We start from the raw sequence: 17,508 nt of genomic DNA, 5'->3' as shown, positions 1-17,508 counted from the left end.
CAATATTGTTAACTATAGTCACCATGCTGTACATTAGATCTTCATGACTTATTTATCTTATAACTTGAAGTTTGTACCTTTTGACGACCTTTACCCATTTCCCACATCCTCCATTCCCACCTCTGGCAACCACCAATCTGTTCTCAGTTTCTATGAGTTTACTTTTTTAGATTCCACATATAAGTGGTACCATACAGTATTTATATTTCTGTGTCTGACTTATTTCCCTTAGCATAATGCCCTCAAGGTCCATCCATGTTGTCACAAATGATGAGATTTCCTTCTTCCTGTGGCTGAATAATGTTTATGTGTGTGTGTGTGTATATATATTTTTTAATCCATTTATCCATCAATGGACACATAGGTTGTCTCCATGTCTTGGCTATCATAAATATTGCTGTAATGAACATGGGGATGCAGGTATCTCTTCAAGATAGCATTTTCATCTCCTTCAGATAAATGACCAGAAGTGGAATTTGTGGATCATATGGTAATTGTATTTTTAATTTTTTGAGGAACCTCCATACTGTTTTCCATAGTGGCTGTACCAATTTATGTTCCCACTGGCAGTGCACAAGTGTTTCCTTTTCTCCACATCCTCTTCAACACTTGTTATCGCTTGTCTTTTTGATGACAGCCATTCTAACAGGTGTGAGGTGATTATTTCACTGTGGTTTTGATTTGCATTTCTCTGATAATTAGTGATGTTGATCACCTTTTCATGTACCTGTTGGCCATTTGTGTGTCTTCTTTGTAAAAATGTCTATTCAGATCCTCTGCCTATTTTTTAATCAGATTGTTTTTTGGTATTAAGTTGTATGAATTCTTTATATGTTTTGGATATTAACCCCTTATCAGATACAGGATTTGCAAATATCGTCTCATTCCATAGATTGCCTTTTCATTTTTTTGATGGTTTCCTTTGCTGTGCAGAAACTTTTTAGTTTGATGTAGTTCCATTTGTTTATTTTTGCCTTTATTGCCTTGGCTTTATTTGTAAAATCCAAAAAACCATTGCCAAGACCGAAGTCAAGGAATTACTCCCTGTGTTTTCTTCTAGGAGTTTTATAGTGTCAGGTCTTACATTCAAGTCTTTAATCCATTTCGAATTGATATTTGTGAGTACTGTAAGATAGGGGTCCAGATCTATTGTTTTGCATGTGGTTGTCCAGTTTTCCCAACACCATTTATTGAAGAGACTATTCTTTCCCCATTTGGCTCCCTTGTCAAATATTAGTTGACCATATATGCATGGACTTATTTCTGGGCTCTCAATTATATTCTGTCGGTCTATGTGTCTATTTTAACGCCAGTACCATACTGGTACTGTTTTGATTATGATACCCTTGTAATATAGTTTGAAATCAGGAAGTGTGATGCCTCCACCTTTGTTCTTCTTTCTCAAGATTGCCTTGGCTTTTAGGGGTCTCTTGTGGTTCCATATGAATTTTAAGATTGCTTTTTTCTATTTCTGTGGAAAATGCCATTGGAATTTTGATAAGGATTGCATCGAATCTCTAGATTGCTTTGGGTAGTGTGGCTATTTAATAATATTAATTCTTCCAATACATAAGCACAGATGTCTTTCCATTTATTTATGTCATTTTCAATTTCTCTCATCCATGTCTTATAAGCTTTAGTGTATGGATCTTCTGTCTCCTTGGTTAAATTTATTCCTATTTTACTCTTTTTGATACAATTATAAATGAGATTGTTTTCTTAATTTCTCTTTCTGATGGTTTGTTGTTAGGGTATAGAAACGAAACTGATTTTTACATATTGATTTTGTATCCTGCCACTTTACTGAATTTGTTTATTAGTTCTAACACTTTTTTGGTGGAGTCTTTAGGGTTTTCTATATATAATATTATGTCATCTTCAAATAGAGACAATTTTACTTCTTCCTTTCTAATTTGGATGTTTTTTATTTCTTTTTCTTGCCTAATTGCTCTGGCTAGGACTTCCAGTACTATGTTGAATAAGAGCAGTGAGAGTGGGCATACTTGTCTGGTTCCTGATTGTAGAGGAAAAGCTTTCAGCTTTCACCATGGAGTATGATGGTAGCTGTGGGCTTGTCATATATGGCCTTTATTAGGTTGAGTTACATTCCCTCTATACCCACTTTATTGAGTGTTTTTATCATGAATGGGTGTTGAATTTTGTCAAATGCTTTTTGTGCATCTATTGAGATGATCATATGATTTTTATCTTTCATTTGTTAATTTGGTTTATCACATTGGTTGAATTATAGATGTTAAACCATCCTTGCATCCCTGGAATAAGTCCTACTTGATTGTGGTGTATGATCTTTTTAATGTATTGTTGAATTCAGTTTGCTAATATTTTTTGAGAATTTTTGCATATATGTTCATCAGTGATATTGACTTATAATTTTCTTTTCTTGTGTCCTTATCTGTTTTTCGTATCAGGGTAATGCTGGCTTCATGAAATTAGTTTGGGAGTATTCCATCCTCTTCAACTTTTTGGAAGAGTTTAAGAAGGTTTGGTATTAATTCTTTAAATGTTTCATAGAATTTAGCAGTGAAGCCATCCGGTCTTAGACTTTTCTTTTTGGAAAGTTTTTGATTACTAATTCAATCTCCTTACTAGTAATTAGTCTGTTCAGATTTTCTGTTTCTTCATGATTCTATCTTGTTTGGTTGTATGTTCCTAGGAATTTTTATCCCTTTCTTCTAGGTTGTCCAAATTGTTGATGTATAATTGTTCTTAGTAGTCTCTTGTGATCAGTTGTATTTCTGTGCTAGCAGTTGTAATGTCTCCTCTTTCATTTATAATTTTATCTATTTGAATCCTCCCTCTTTTTTTCTTGATAAGTCTAGCTATAGGTTTATCTATTTTGTTTATCTTTTAAAAAAAGCAGCTCTTAGTTTTTTTGATCTTTTATATTGTCTTTTTCATCTCTATTACATTTATTTCCACTCTGATCTTTGTTATTTCCTTCCTTCTACTAACTTTGGGCTTCATTTGTTCATTGTCTTGTTCCTTGAGGTGTAAAGTTAGGTTGTTTATTTGAGATCTTTCTTGTCTCTTATTGCCATGAATGTCCCTCTTAGAACTGCTTTTGCTGCATCCCATAAGATTTGGTATGTTGTGTTTCCCTTTTCATTTGTCTCAAGATATTTTTTTATTTCTCTTTTGATTTATTGACCCATTGTTTGTTCAATAACATGTTGTTTAATCTCCACACATTTGTGAATTTTCCAGTTTTCATCTTGTAATTGATTTCTAGTTTCATACCATTGTGGTCAGAAAATAGGCTTCGTATGATTTCAGTCTTTTAAAATTTGCTGAGATTTCTTTTGTGACCTAACATATAATTTATCCTGGAGAATGTTCCATGTGCACTTGAGAAGAATGTGTATTCTGCTGCTGTTGGATGGAATGTTCTGTAAATGTCTGTTAAGTCTATTGGTCTAATGTGTCATTTAAGTCCAGGGTGTCCATATTGATTTTCTTTTGGATTACCTATCCACTGTTTGAAAGTGGGGTATTGAAGTCCCCTACTATTGTTGTATTTTTGTCTATTTCTTCCTGTAGGCCTGTTAATATTTGCTTTATATTTAGGTGCTCCTATGTTGGGTGCATAAATATTTACAAATGTTATATCTTATTGTTGGATTGATCCTTCTATCATTATATAATGACCTCCTTTAATAAGAGTATTACAGTCTTTGCCTTAAAGTCTATTTTTTGTGATATAAGTATAGCTACTCCTGCTTTCTTTTGGCTTCCATTTGCATGGACTATCTTTTTCTATCCCTTCACTTTCAGTCTGTGTATGTCCTAAAACTGAAGTGAGTCTCTTGTAGGCAGCATGTAGTTAGGTCTTGTTTTTTTAACCCATTCAACCACTCTATGTCTTTTGATTGGAGAATTTAGTCCATTTTATTTAAAGTAATTATTGATAGATATGAACTTACTATTGCCATTTTGTTCATTGTTTTCTGGTTCTTTTGTAATTCCTTTGTTTCTTTCTTCTTCTCTTTGTCTCTTCTTTTTTGATTTGATGATTTTTTGTAGTGATATGCTTAGAATCCTTTATCTTTTGTGTATCTATTATAGGTTTTTGCTTTGTGGTTACCATGAGGCTTATATAAAACATATTTATAACAATCTGTTTTAAACTGACAACTTAAGTTCAAACATGCACTAAAGTTCCATGTTTTTACTCTCCTCCCTATGTATGATGTTTTTGATGTCACAGTTTACATCTTTTTACCTTGTGTATCAATTAACAAATTATTAGAGTTATAGTTATTACTGCTTTTGTCTTTTAACCTTCATACTAGCTTTATAAGTGATTACCCACCACCATTACATTAGAGTATTCTGAATTTAACTGTATTTTTAACTTTGTTGTTCCTAACTAGTGCCATTTCCCCCTTTCAGCTTATAGAAGTCCCTTTAACATTTCTTGTAAGGCTGGTCTGGTAGTGATGAACTCCTATAGTTTTTGCTTGTCTGTAAACTCTCTCTCTCCTTCACTTCTGAATGACAGCTTTGCTGGGTAGAGTATTGTTGGCTGGCAGCTTTTCATTCAGCACTTTGAATATATCATGCCACTCCCCTCTGGCCTGCAAAGGTTCTGCTGAAAAGTCTGTTGATAGTCTTATGGGGTTTCCCTTATACATAACAAGTTATTTTTCTTTTACTGCTTTTAAGATATTGTCTCCTTATCTTTAACTTTTGACATTTTAATTACATTTTAATTACAGTGTGTCTTGATGTGAGTCTCTTTGAGTTCCTTTTATTTGGAACTCTCTGAGCTTCCTGGATCTAGATGTCTGTTTCCTTCCCCAGGTTAGGGAATATTCCAGCCATTATTACTTCGAATAAGCTTTCTACCCCTTTCTTTCTCTCTTTTCCTTCTGGGAGCCCTATGATGCAAATACTAGTTTGCTTGATGGTGTCCCATAATTCCCTTAAACTGTCTTCACTCTTTTTCATTATTTTTTTTTTTTTTGCTCCTTTGATTAGATGAATCCCACTTCTCTGTCTTCAAATTCACTTGATACTTTCTTTCACATTATCTAGTCTGCTGTTGAACTTTTCTGTTGACTTTTTCAGTTCAATTATTGTATTCTTCAGCTCTATGGTTCATTGGGTAATTTTTTATTTTTTCTGTATCTTTGTTGAAATGCTCATTTTGTCATGCATTATTCTTCTTACCTTGGCAGGCAACTTTTGACCATTAGTTTGAACTCCTTATCAGATAAATCATTTATCTCCATTTCATTAAGATCTGTTTCTGGAGCTTTATCTTGTTCTTTTGTTTAGAACATATTCCTGTTTCTTTATTTTCCTTGACTCTCTGTGTTGGCCTCTATGCGTTAGATAAAACAGCCACCTCTCCCAGTCTTGAAGGAGTAGACTCATGTAGGAGATGAACCCTATCTTTCAACTTTGCCCTAGCTCTTGGTCGTCTCTCAAACCTTTCTGATTGTCCCACCAGCCTTCTTTGTTCTTAGTGGCTGCCAGTAGTTGGAGGTGTGTCAAGACCTATCAGCATCCCAAAGGGGAGAATCTCAGTCAGCACCTTGATTCAGGCTGATTGGAAACCAGAGCCTCAGGCAGCAGCTTTGAAAGTATGCAAGTAGACCTCTTTAAGGGAAAGAAAGTCTGGGAGCTGGGTGTTTCTCTCTGCTCCCTCTGCACTGAGCCCTGGGGGGAAAGCCAGTTAAGAAGTGTTTCTGTGTTTCCTACTGTCCTGTGAAATCTGGAACTCAAGCCCTGGCTACCAGAGCCAGGCAGTCAAGGGGTGTGTCCCCTGGGCAGCAGCCACAAAAGCACCAATCTTGTGTGCAAGCTCATTTTAGGGAGACACTGGTGACTTGGAGTGGGCCAGAGGAAGAATGCAGAGATGGTGCCCACTGGCCTTCCCCATGTTCAGGGAGAATCACAGTCTGTCCCTAGATGTGTGCTAAATTAGAAGACTCACCATAATGCGGCAGCTTTTAAAGCATGCAAATAGGCCTCATTTAGGGAAAGGCTGAGAGTTGGGTGTTTCTCTCTGCTGTCTCTGTGCTAGGCCTCGGGGTATAACTATATGAGTCCTCACAAGCCCATTAAGAACTGTTTCTTTGTTTGCTATAGTCTGTTGGATCTTGGGGATTCAAGTCTCATTGTCTTTCAAGGCTAGGTGTTTTGGGGTCCTGTCTCTCAGGTGGAAGACTTAAAAGTTGAGGCACTAGATGTTGGGTCCAAATTCTTTACTCTTGAGGGAGAAGCTAGTTGTGTGTGAATTTTCTCCTGATTGTATGTCACTGCAACAGGGGTGAGGTTTATGGAAAGATTGTGACAGCTTTTCCTGCCCATTTTGATGTCGATTTTTACTCATTTACCCAAAGTGTAGGAGTCACTAAGCTAGTTTCTAGATTTCGTTCAGAGGGAATTGTTCCATGTGTAGCTGTAGATTTGGTGTGTCCATGGAAGGAGGTGAGTTCAGGAGCCTCCTATGTTGCCATCATGGACCAGAACCTCCAGCACTATTTGTAATAGACCCAAACTGGAAACTACTCAAATGTCCATCAACAGTAGAATGGATGAATAAATTATGGTATAGTCACACAATGAAATTCTATATAGCACTAAGGATGAATGAACTACTGCTACACAGCACAACAATGATGTATCTCCTAAATATAATATTAAATGAAAGAAGCTAAGCAAAAAAGAGTACATACTGTAGTATTCCATTTATATAAAGTTTTATAAACAAGCAAAACTGATCTTTGGTGACAGAAGTCACAATGGTAGTTATTCTTGGGTTAGGAGAGGGACAAGATGGGAGAGGGGAGCAAGGAAATGTTCTGGGGTTTGGGTAATGATCTATTTATTTACCTGGATGCTAGTAATATGGATGTGTTCACATCATGAAAATTCATCAAGCTTATGATTTGTGTACATTTCTGTATATATACTGTACTTCAGTAGAAAGTTAATTTGCTTTAGGTAAAAAAGAAATCCAGTATCTGAACAAAGGGTTTTCAGTCTCTTCTCATAGTACTCAGAATAGAATCCAAAGTCCTTACCAAGGCCTACAAGGCTATACATGATCTGGCCCATGGCTACCTCTTCCATATCATTTCTTACCATTATTCCCCTTGCTTACTCAGCTCCAACTACATGGCCTTCTTGCTGTTCTGCAAACATGATAAAATGTCTTTCTACCCTAAGACTTTTACTTGCTGTTCCCTCTGCCTGGAACACTCTTCCCTCAGCTTGGCACATTGCTATTTTCTTATCATACAGGTACCAGCTCAAATATTACTTCTTCAAAAAAGTCCTTCATTCAACACTCCATCTGAACTAGACTTTAGTCACTTTTTATCATGTAACATTATTTTTTTCTTCATAGCACCTGTAACTAGTTGTGTATTTATTGTTCATCATCTGTCTTTCTCAATAGAATGTAAACTCCCCATAGGCTTGAATCATGTTGACACACCACCTAGCACATAGCAAGTCTTCATATAAATGTTAGGTTTGGATGAATGAATACCCCTGGGTAAACTATCTACTAGGCTGTAGCTGGGATTTCTCCCGAAAAGAGAAACACCTGAAAAGCTGTAAGTCATCCTGTTAAAAAGAAAGCCTTGTTAGTACAACCTTTCTTGCCCACCTCAGCTTGGTGAAGAGAAAACTCGGATCTTTCTCCAGTGCTTCTATGAAATTTGGCCAAGGGAATGTGCTTTAGATAAAATATCATATCCTAAGATGGGAGAAACCAGCTAGAATTTACCTCTATCCCCTACCCCCAGATTCTCTAAAGAAAAACAAAATATGGTCAGCAGGCAGTGGAGCTCCTCTCTACAGTCTTCTAGTCCTGAGAGTACATTAATTTATTATTGTTACCTCATTTCTGAGACAAGTAATGAATATAGGGAAAGCCATCTATAAAACTGCTCAATAAACAACAGATGTCTTTGACATGTGTTTGAGGAGGTCTTTATTTCTCATGATTTCATTTTAGGTACAACAACTATGACCGGGCTGTCATCAATACCGTACCTTATGATGTTGTCCATCGTTGGTATACAGCACATCGGACTCTAACAATAGAGTTGAGGAGACCTGAGAATGAGTTTTGGGTCAAACTAAAGCCTGGCAGGGTAGGTGCCAAACTCGAAAGATATCAAGTAAGCTTGTTATACTGAAGGAGTGAAGAATGGGTACTTATATAATATATGAGTCACTATCTTGCAAAGGAAAAAGAGAAAAGAGTCCTGGGTGTTGGTCCTGGTCTTGCCACTCACTCACTGAATGACCTGGAAGCAGACCCCACCCTGTATCTAGGCATCAGTGACTCAGTGACTCTATTTGTATGATGAAGGGAATAGTCCCTAAGGGTCCTTCCAGCTTTATAATTCCTTCTTTTTTTTTTGCTCCTGATATTTCCTCTGGATGGAAAATATCTTCAGCTTAGCATAAAATATAATGAAATAGTTTAACCCTTTGAGAAAGTATATAAGAATTTAAAAAAGAAAACCAATTATCTTATTTGCTTTGATAAGAAAACAATTACTCAAGAAGCATAAGCTCCTCAAGTGCAAGGTCTATTACCTACTGTTGCCTTTGTAAATTCCATTTAGCCTCCTACAGGGCTATGCACATCCTAGTTTCCAAATGTTTGTTTAATCTCAAAATAAAAATACTTCATTGAATGTAACCAGGGAACAACCTAAAGTTTTCCTTTTGAATGATTTCTTCTGATTTAGGGCTCCTTTGGTCTGCCCTTGTTCTGATGGTGTTTTTTCTCTCTTTTTGCCCATTTACAGGTCCTATTTATAGACAATTGGCGTGTCCTACATGGCAGGGAATCCTTCACTGGCTACCGCCAACTCTGTGGCTGCTATTTAACAAGGGATGACGTATTAAACACTGCTCGTCTCTTGGGGCTTCAGGCTTAAAATTGACAGCATTGGGATTATGAACACACCTGGCACCCTGGCTACCAGAATTTCATATCAGCAGAATAATGTGGCAAAACATACTTAAAATTACCTCCTTACCCCATCACACAAAGCAGAAGCCACCCCTTTATCTAGTAGGAGAAACCTGTTGGAAAGAGGCCTGTAGTATGATAGCTCTCTTCTCCAAGTTATAACATGGGCTCATTTGTTTTTCAGAACTTTTGGTATAATCTTGGCCAGTCTACTTCAGAAATATAATCTCCACATTGATAGGGAAACAATATTCACTAAGTAAAAATTTCTTGCAACTAGATCAGTTAAAAAGAAATGCATTCCAAGATTCACAAAATTTTTGGCCTTAGGACACCTTAACACTCTTAAAAGTTATTGAGGACTCCAAAGAGTTCTTGAGTGCAGGTTATATCTATTGATACCTAATTGTATTCAGTATTAAGACTGAGAAATGTTTAAAATTCAAGAACACAAAAGCGCGCATCCTTCAGCTATCAGAGAGATGACATCACATGTCATGTAGCCTCTGGAAAAGTCTTCTGTAGATTCATGAGATAATGAGAGTAAAAAAGGCAAGTGTCATCTTAGTGTTATTATAAAAAATAGTTTTTAACCCACAGACCCAATAAAAGGGTATCAGGGACCCCTCCAGTTGTCTTCAGACCACACTTTGAGAACCAATGGGCTAGAGGATACCTTGGGACAGTCTTTTACATAGGCCTGTGGATTAAAGACTTTAGCTGAAACCCTAGATTTTTCTCTACAGTCTCCTAGAACTACAGATATTGTAGGAACTGTTTGATAACACAAGCTCAGTGATAAGGTGGGAACTGAACACATAGTGTTTTATCTTGTGAGAAGGGTTATCTCCACCCAAGTCATGTCTCAAGGAACTAAACTAGGAAGTCACAATAGCTCCTATGGAACAAACCCATCAGTTCGGTAGCTCTGTGAGGCATTAATTGCAGAAAGTTTTTAGAGACTTCTGAGGTTCCATATGACAGTTCATACATACACACACACACACACACACACAGACACCCCATGAGAGAGTGCAGAGGGTTAGCCTGTAAGGTTGTTGAGGGAACTCATCATGATAGATGATGTGCCTCCAAAGAACTGGAGATTACTATCCAAACTTACAGTTTGGCTTTTGATGAAATTTGGGATGCAATCTGTTTTCCTCCATTTCTGCTGATCTTTTTTTTGGTTTTTTTCCTCTCTTAAAATATTATACATGTTAATTGCCAAGATTGACTGCGTTAAATATAATACCATGTTTCTTTTATTTTTTAATGGCTTCCTTTATATATGGAGAGAGAGAGAAGAGAGAGAGATCGAGATGATAGATATGAGGCTTATTTTCCCCTGGCTGTCATAGAAAGTGAAGCTGTACAATAACCACATTGACCACTGTGGAATGATGAAAGAGGATCCAGGATAGGATGTGCACAAGAGTGGAAAAAAAGCATTACTAGTGAGGATAGGAGTCACAAAGCAAAGAAAACTCAGTACTCTGACAGAGAATGAAGCCTAATATGACGTTTTTAAGGAGTTCCTAGTTCACATTTAGTAGTTTATGCATTATTTTATTGACCATCTAGTGCTCCAAAGTATGTTCTCAGAATATTTCTACATTTTATTTGTACTATATAGGAATCTTCAGGGATCCTCCATGAAATTCTTTTTCCTCTTAGGTCAAAGGATTGATAATTAAGTTCAGGTCTTAAAGAGTATATCCATTAGCAATCAGAAAAGCAGTAACATTTTAATAGGCAATCTTTTCTCTCTACTATTATGTACTCCTAAAATATGTCACCATTAGTCTTCATAAGGATGTTTACCTTTTTTGAAATTTTGACTAAATTAGCCTTGAAAATTATACTATAACTGAGGTCAGCATTGATTTTATGACAAGCAAAGGACATATTCATGACCCTGGAGAGATAAGGACACAGATCAATCTTCTCTCTTACTGAAAGACTCTCTCCACCTTCTGGCTCCCCTGGGACCTTGATTCGTTAATTATTTCACCCTCGCTTTCCTGAATTTTCAATCAATACTTTTGTACAATGTATTCCCTTCAGAGGAAGAAACAGGGAAGGGAATTATTTGAGTCCTCTTCATGGAGCATTAAAAACTTTCTATGTGAGACGTTTCTTTTTTCACATCTCTTTCTTGTGTCCTTGAGTATGTAAGCACAGGTCTATGTCTACCAAGCTCACTGTAAAGTCACTTTTACCTTTTGCAGTGGTGGATAGGATCAGTAGGGTTAGGAGCACAGCACCTAACATAGTGTTTCATAATACAAATTTGTTGGAATAAGAGTAAATTAATGAATCTTTTTCAAACAAACTCACCAGAAATTGCCACATTCTCTATAAGTATGCCCTTTTGTGTTTGGCAGTTAACTAGCACTGAATTTTGTTTACCTTCATCTAGAGTGGCCAACCATCCAAGTGTGCCCAGGATTGAGAGGTTTCCTGGGCTGCAGAACTTACAGTTTTAAAACTGGGGAAGTCCCACATAAACCAGGACTGCTGGACACCCTACCTTTTTGCTGCCGTCTGTGTATTTAGTTTTCATCACTGCTTCCCATTTCTGTCCAACTACTTATGAATCATAACTTGGGTAGTCCATGATGAAAAGGAAAAAAAATGTATGAACTATAGTGTGTTGTGGTGGATCCCAAAGTAGTGTCCCCAGACCAGCAGCATCAGCATCATTTGAGAACTTGTTAGAAATGAAAAATCTCAGGACCCACCCCAGACTTCATAAATCAGAAGCTCTGGAGGGGGAACCCAGCAGTTTGTATTTTAGCAAGCCCTCCAGGAGATTCTGATGCCTGCCAAAGTTTGAGACCCACTGAAGGAAGAGCCCTGATGCTGACTTCTAGGCCCAGTTATGCTACTGACTCACTAAATGACTTGAGGCATGTCCCTCTCCTGTTTTGAGTTACAATGGGCTCTTCAGTTTTCTCTTCTACAGTTTAAAATGGAAGCCTTGGACTAGGCAGCATCTATAGGCTCTGCCACTCTGTAATTTTATTTGACCTCTCATAGCTTAAGTTTTCTCATATGGGCACAGTAAGGAAAATACCTTCCTCACAGACTTTTCTAACAAATTTGTTTACTCTTACATAAGATGTTTGCAGCACATAATGATGACCAATAATAATAGCTAACTCCTACATAGTGCTTTCTATGTGCTACACACTGTTCTAAGTGCTTTAAACCCCTATAGCAACACTATGCCCATTTTATAAAAGAAGAAATAGAGACAATAAGAAATTAAGCAGCTGACCCGGGAGCACATAGCTAACTAAGTGTCAGAGACTGGATTACAACCTCGACAATCTGGCCATAGAAACAGTGTTTTAACTAATATGCCATATTGCTCAATAAATGTTAATTCCAACCCCCTTTTCCATACTTACAAGGTCTGGCTGCTTTAACAAAGACAATGATCATCATCCCTACTTTCACAGTCCTTCCTACAAAATCTTAAAAGAATCATGAGAATATCTAGATTTGTTTTGCAAATAGTTTGCAAACGTCCACAAAAAACCCCTCACTTTCTAAAAAGTGTTTTCCACCTTCTCTAATTTTACCTCTTCCAAAGGTGGAAACTTGATGATAGAAGGAAATCAATCTGTTCAGCATTTTCCCTTCTTACTGCACTCTTGTAAACTACCAGTCAGTTGTTAGGGTCAAAACTATTTTACAGGATGTATTCATATCGCTGCCTCAGGGAGCTCTTGGGCATATTGGAGATCCACTCACAGAGCCAGCTGGTGGCTTAGCTCAGCTTCTAGTTGTGAGATCCGGCTGTGTCTGTGTCCTCACCTCCTGCAGCTCACCAGAGCCAAAGACTCTGGCAGATTTGGTAGTAGGGGTTTTTTTTTTTTTCAGATTTACATTCAAGGGTTGGTGGGCTTGAGGGTAGTTCCATCCTAGTCCTTGGCTTTAAGCTGTGAGCCTGGCTTTTGTCCTCCATCTTGCTGAGAGTGCTTTTGGACGTTTATACCCTGCAGGAGCTTAACTTCTGGCTAACATTGTTTGCTTCCAGTCCAGCAAGCCTGTCATTTCAACACAGAGACAATCATCTCTTTTTTTTTTTTTTTTTTTGTCTTGGCCATTCCTTTTTGATTCTACCTTTTTGTATTTTGTCCATCATTGTTGTGTGTTTGGAGCAACGGGCTATCCATAGCAAGAACTCACTGTAAAATCTTGAATGGGAAGTCAATGGAAATCTTTCCCGTGTGGATTTTACTTTTCCCTGATTCCCTAAATTGAGTTTGCAAAATATGACTGCGTGATTTCTCAATGATTTAGGCTTATTGTTATGACTGTCTGTTTTTGTGCCAGGCTATGAAGCAGAATAAGGTCTTAGCTTGATTAATGGAATCCAAGCTTCCTTTCTGGAAAAAAATAATCAAGCATTCCTTACAATTGTGATAAATCATCTTAAGCCACGTCGGTGTGTATCATATGGATTAATAGTGGTATTCTAAGTTATTTTCTGTGTGGGTGCATAGGCATGGTAATTTATCCTGTGCACAAGTGAAGATCACAAGGGTCAATGCTATGCAAACCTGTGAAGTCGGCAAAGGTTTTTCTCTGTTAGCCCCATCTTTCTCCATTGTCTACCCTTTGCCTCACTGAGGTGGCCACTTCCTCCAATTCAGGTACTCAATATCCTCTCACCTTCTGCTTTCTAGCTCCCTCTCTGATGCCTTGACTGAGGCAGCATAGTATCATAGGAAGAGCATGGACTTGGACCGACCTGGGCTTGGATTCCATCTCTACCTCTTACTAGCCTGGTGAATTTCAAGAAGCCACTTTCCCTCTTTGAGCCTCTGTTGCCTCATCTGCAAAGTGGGGCTAATAATTACCATCTACCTGATAAAGCTGTGATGAAGAATGAAATGAGATCATGTGTATAAAGTGTCTACCACAGTGAGCAGCACATAATAAATACTCAGTAGTTGTTTATCATTGTCATCAATATTGTTATTTGAGCAAATAGGAAGGACCAGGGCTAGCCTATGTGCTTGACAGAAATCAACATTCTACTTAGAGAGAAGGAGCAAAGAGCAAAGTTATGGGAGTCAGAATTGGAAAAGTATGTGGAAATGCTAGGGGTCAGAGAGCGTAGACAGGTCATAAAGCACTGACATATTGGCAAGGCATCTGAACTTGAAGCACAGCCTGAGGGTTTATCCATAGGAAGTTGGTTTCCGGTAGGTAGTCCCGGGCTGAGAGCTGAAAGAGCAGAATGGTCAGAGAATGGATCAGACAGCCTGATGAGACAAGCTGAGTCTGCAGTGTTTTAGGGAGAGTGTCTTGGTAACAAAGGTGCGTAGGGTGAATGAGGCAGGCAGGCAAACATCCATGCCTGTGATGATACATAGTTAAGGTGGAGCACCTACGTCACATCTAACTTCACCACGTCCCAAAATACCACTGGAACTACTATAAAATGATATTTGAAAGGAGATGACAACTAAATTTTGAAACCTGGAAAGCAGATGGGTGCGTAGTAATTGACTTAGCAGACCCAAGAAGGCCACAAACTAGGAATCCTAAGCCCTTAGTGGGAAAAGCCAAAAACCAACCTGATTTACTACTCCCCTTCCACCCCTCACAAGAATCTTCAAAGGCTGCAACAGGTAGCTTTGGAAGTGGAGGTGAAGGGAGGTGGGCACCCAAATGATGAGGGTTGTTTGAAAACTGTTTAAGAAGTAGATTCGTTTCCACATCCCCTCCTGCAGTGAAGGCCTGACTGCACTGTGGGGCTGGCCCTTCCCTGCCCTCACAGAAGTCTGGAGAGTTATTCCCTGGGAGGGTAAAGCAGAGGGGCTCTGGACTGGGAGTCCCAAAACCCAGCTGAGGGCTGGAGTCTCATATTGAAAACAGAGGGGTTAAATGGAAGTATGCATCCTGGAAGCATACATACATACAGAGTCTTCTCTGACTCCGGCCGTAAGATTCTGGCAGCTGGAAGAGCCTTCTGTGGGCCGTCTGACCACCCAAGAGAAAAATATCTAAGGATATTGACACTGAAGTGTCTTCAAAAAGGGCCCAGCTGGATAACTTTACAATGAGGCTCATAGCTTGATACCGTGAGGTAGAGGAAGAGGAGGAGGAGAAGGAGACCCATCCAATTGAGGATATTTACTTTTAGAAAGAGAGGGGAGACCCGAGTATGTTTGTCACTGCAGGGAAAGGAGCCAGTCAGAAAAGAGGGAGAGATTAGAGATTCTGGAGAGAGGAGGTAATTGATGGAGTGAGGCACCTGGGGAGGCAGGATGGGATGGAATCCAGAGCATGAGTGGAAGTGACAGCCTGGGGCAGAATGAAGCATGCCTTCAGCCCCCACTGGGATAGGATGAGAAGAAATGAGGTTTGGGTGAAGCTTCGATTTAATCCATTATTATTTTGCAACTAGTATATCCAAGGCGTTGTGCTAGGTAGTACTCATTCATCCATCTACTCATTCATCCAACATTTTCTGGAGCAACTACTGTGTTCCCGGCTCTGTGCTGGGTGCTAGAGACACCGAGATGAATCAGACAAGATCCCAGTCCTCAAGGAGCTCACAGTCATGGGGCAAAAGCAGACCTACAACATAGGGCAATAAGCACTGTGAAAACAGCACAGGGGCTGGTGGGAGCACAGAGCAAGGGACACTACGAGAGCAAAGGGAATTAAGCAGGTATGGAAATGCCTATAGAACAATGCATAGATGGCTCTGTGGGTTCAAGGGCAGAGAGATCTCATCCGGCAGGGCCGATCGGCAAAGGCTTCAGCTGGCGGCGATGCGAGGGTTGAGGAGTGCCCACCAAGAGGTGGAAACAGGTGCAAAGATCCAGAGGCAGGAAATTGAAAGAGGACATGTTCAGGGAAGAGAGAGAGAGGCCCTGGTTGAGCACAGAGTATGCCGAGGCAAGTAGTGGGAGGGGCAGTTGGAAAGCAGGAATAGAATGAGATGCAAAAATGTCATTGAAGCAGCATCACAAAATGCAAGCGAGTTGAACTAACGGATTGTGTAAAAAACACCAGACTGGGGAATGAGAAACTTGGTTCCATTCTAAGTCCAGCTCTGCCACAAACTCACTTTTGGTATGGTAGGTAGTGACTCAGTTAATGTCTCTGAACACTGGTTTCTTCATCTGTCAACTGGTAGCAAGAATACTTTCCAGGCCTATCTCATGGGGTTATCGTGAGGAGCATATGAGTCAGTGCACATGAAAACGTCTTTTAACAAATCTTTAAAGTGGTGGTGCACACAGGTAAAGGCTTATTATTGAGGAAACACGTGTCCTGGGAACACATCATCAACTGAATAGCCAGGGGAGAAAATTTAATGAAATATTCTGCTATGAGAATGTAACAAGTTTCCAAAACTAGTTGTTAGGTAACACGGTGAGTGAATCAACTCTCGTTAATTTGGAACTTCTATACATCAAATTTGTATACAATAAAAATAGATTTTTACTATCCTGGTAGCCTACTGATAATTGTAAAACAGGAATTATTCTTTTAGATACATAACAGTTTAAGAGGACAGACGAAAATATGTGAGTTTCCAATGTTCTTCATTCACTCAACCAACATTCACTGACTACTCTGCTGTGCACTGAGGGCAGGCACAGTCGGGGTGAGACAGTTTCTGCCTTCAAGGAGATTGCCTTCCACCATGGGAGACAGACATATCAACAGACAACTGTAATACTAGGTAAGCACAAGGGTTCTGTGGGTGCTCAGAACAAGGGTACCTAAACCAGTCTTGTGCAGCAGAGGTTACATTACATTTTACAGATGAGGGAACTGAGGCTTAGCAAGTGACAGAGCCAGTACTCTAACCTGGCTCTTTTAACTCTGGGTCCAGGACTATTTCTGCCTCACCACAGCTGCCTCTTTTATTTTGTAAATACATTAGGCCTAAGGCATATGGGAGAAGATAACTTATTTTGTGGGTCCCTGCCCATCCTAAACTGCTTGCTCCTTTCCAGTGATAGACAGGAATTTTGTGGTTAGAGCACCTCCATGTGTCCAAAATGTTATATTTCAGATATAAAATTAATAATAATAATAATAATAATAATAATAATAATAATAATAAGTCTTCGCCTTTTAAGTTCCTTTAGTAAGTTCCTCAAGATTCCAGGAGTGCATGTGTGTGTGCGTGCAGGCACAGACACATGCATACACATTTGGAGTGGGGAAGGTTGGGAAACACTGGCTCCTGCATTTCCAACAAGTCTAGGTGGAGAGAAAATGGAAAGTGAGCTCCAACAGAAAGGAACTTGCAGAAGAAAACAGGTGAAAATGAGATCAATGAGAGAAGAGTTCACAGGAGATACCGGGAAAGTGGTGTCTTCTGGCCACATCTACTACTTCATTGGCAGTTCCATGAAAAGTGTATGTAGGGAAAGTGGTTTCCTTCATCACGTTCTTCTTCTGGGAATTTCCTGGTGCTATGGGAGTTGTAAAAGGAAAAAGAAATAATTTCTGTTTCTGGAAACGTCACGACTAGATAACCCGAAATCCCTCCTTGC

General features: G+C 39.0%; 1 protein-coding gene across 4 annotated transcripts in view; it reads left to right on the top strand.

Annotated features, from left to right (window-relative positions):
* The window catches only part of TMLHE (trimethyllysine hydroxylase, epsilon), a 93,793-nt gene extending 79,854 nt beyond the window's left edge, over window positions 1-13,939 (top strand). For 2 of the 4 annotated variants that reach the window (XR_011434841.1, XR_011434842.1), the window contains 3 exons: window positions 7,994-8,132; window positions 8,799-9,517; window positions 13,666-13,939. Coding sequence is in view for 2 of the 4 variants with exons in the window: in XM_001498280.6 (XP_001498330.1) it covers window positions 7,994-8,132; window positions 8,799-8,930 (271 nt within the window). In the remaining 2 variants the exon portion in view is untranslated. Of the gene's footprint in view, window positions 1-7,993; window positions 8,133-8,798; window positions 11,098-13,665 lie in introns of those variants that run through there. The other 2 variants (XM_001498280.6, XM_005614678.4) reach the window with 1 other exon arrangement.
* The last annotated feature ends 3,569 nt before the right edge of the window (window positions 13,940-17,508 follow it).

This window comes from Equus caballus, chromosome X (genome assembly GCF_041296265.1).
Source record: "Equus caballus isolate H_3958 breed thoroughbred chromosome X, TB-T2T, whole genome shotgun sequence".
NCBI classification, from domain to species: domain Eukaryota; kingdom Metazoa; phylum Chordata; class Mammalia; order Perissodactyla; family Equidae; genus Equus; species Equus caballus.
The sequence above is the reverse complement of the archived record's forward strand: the minus strand, read 5'-3'. Positions and strand labels throughout refer to the sequence as shown.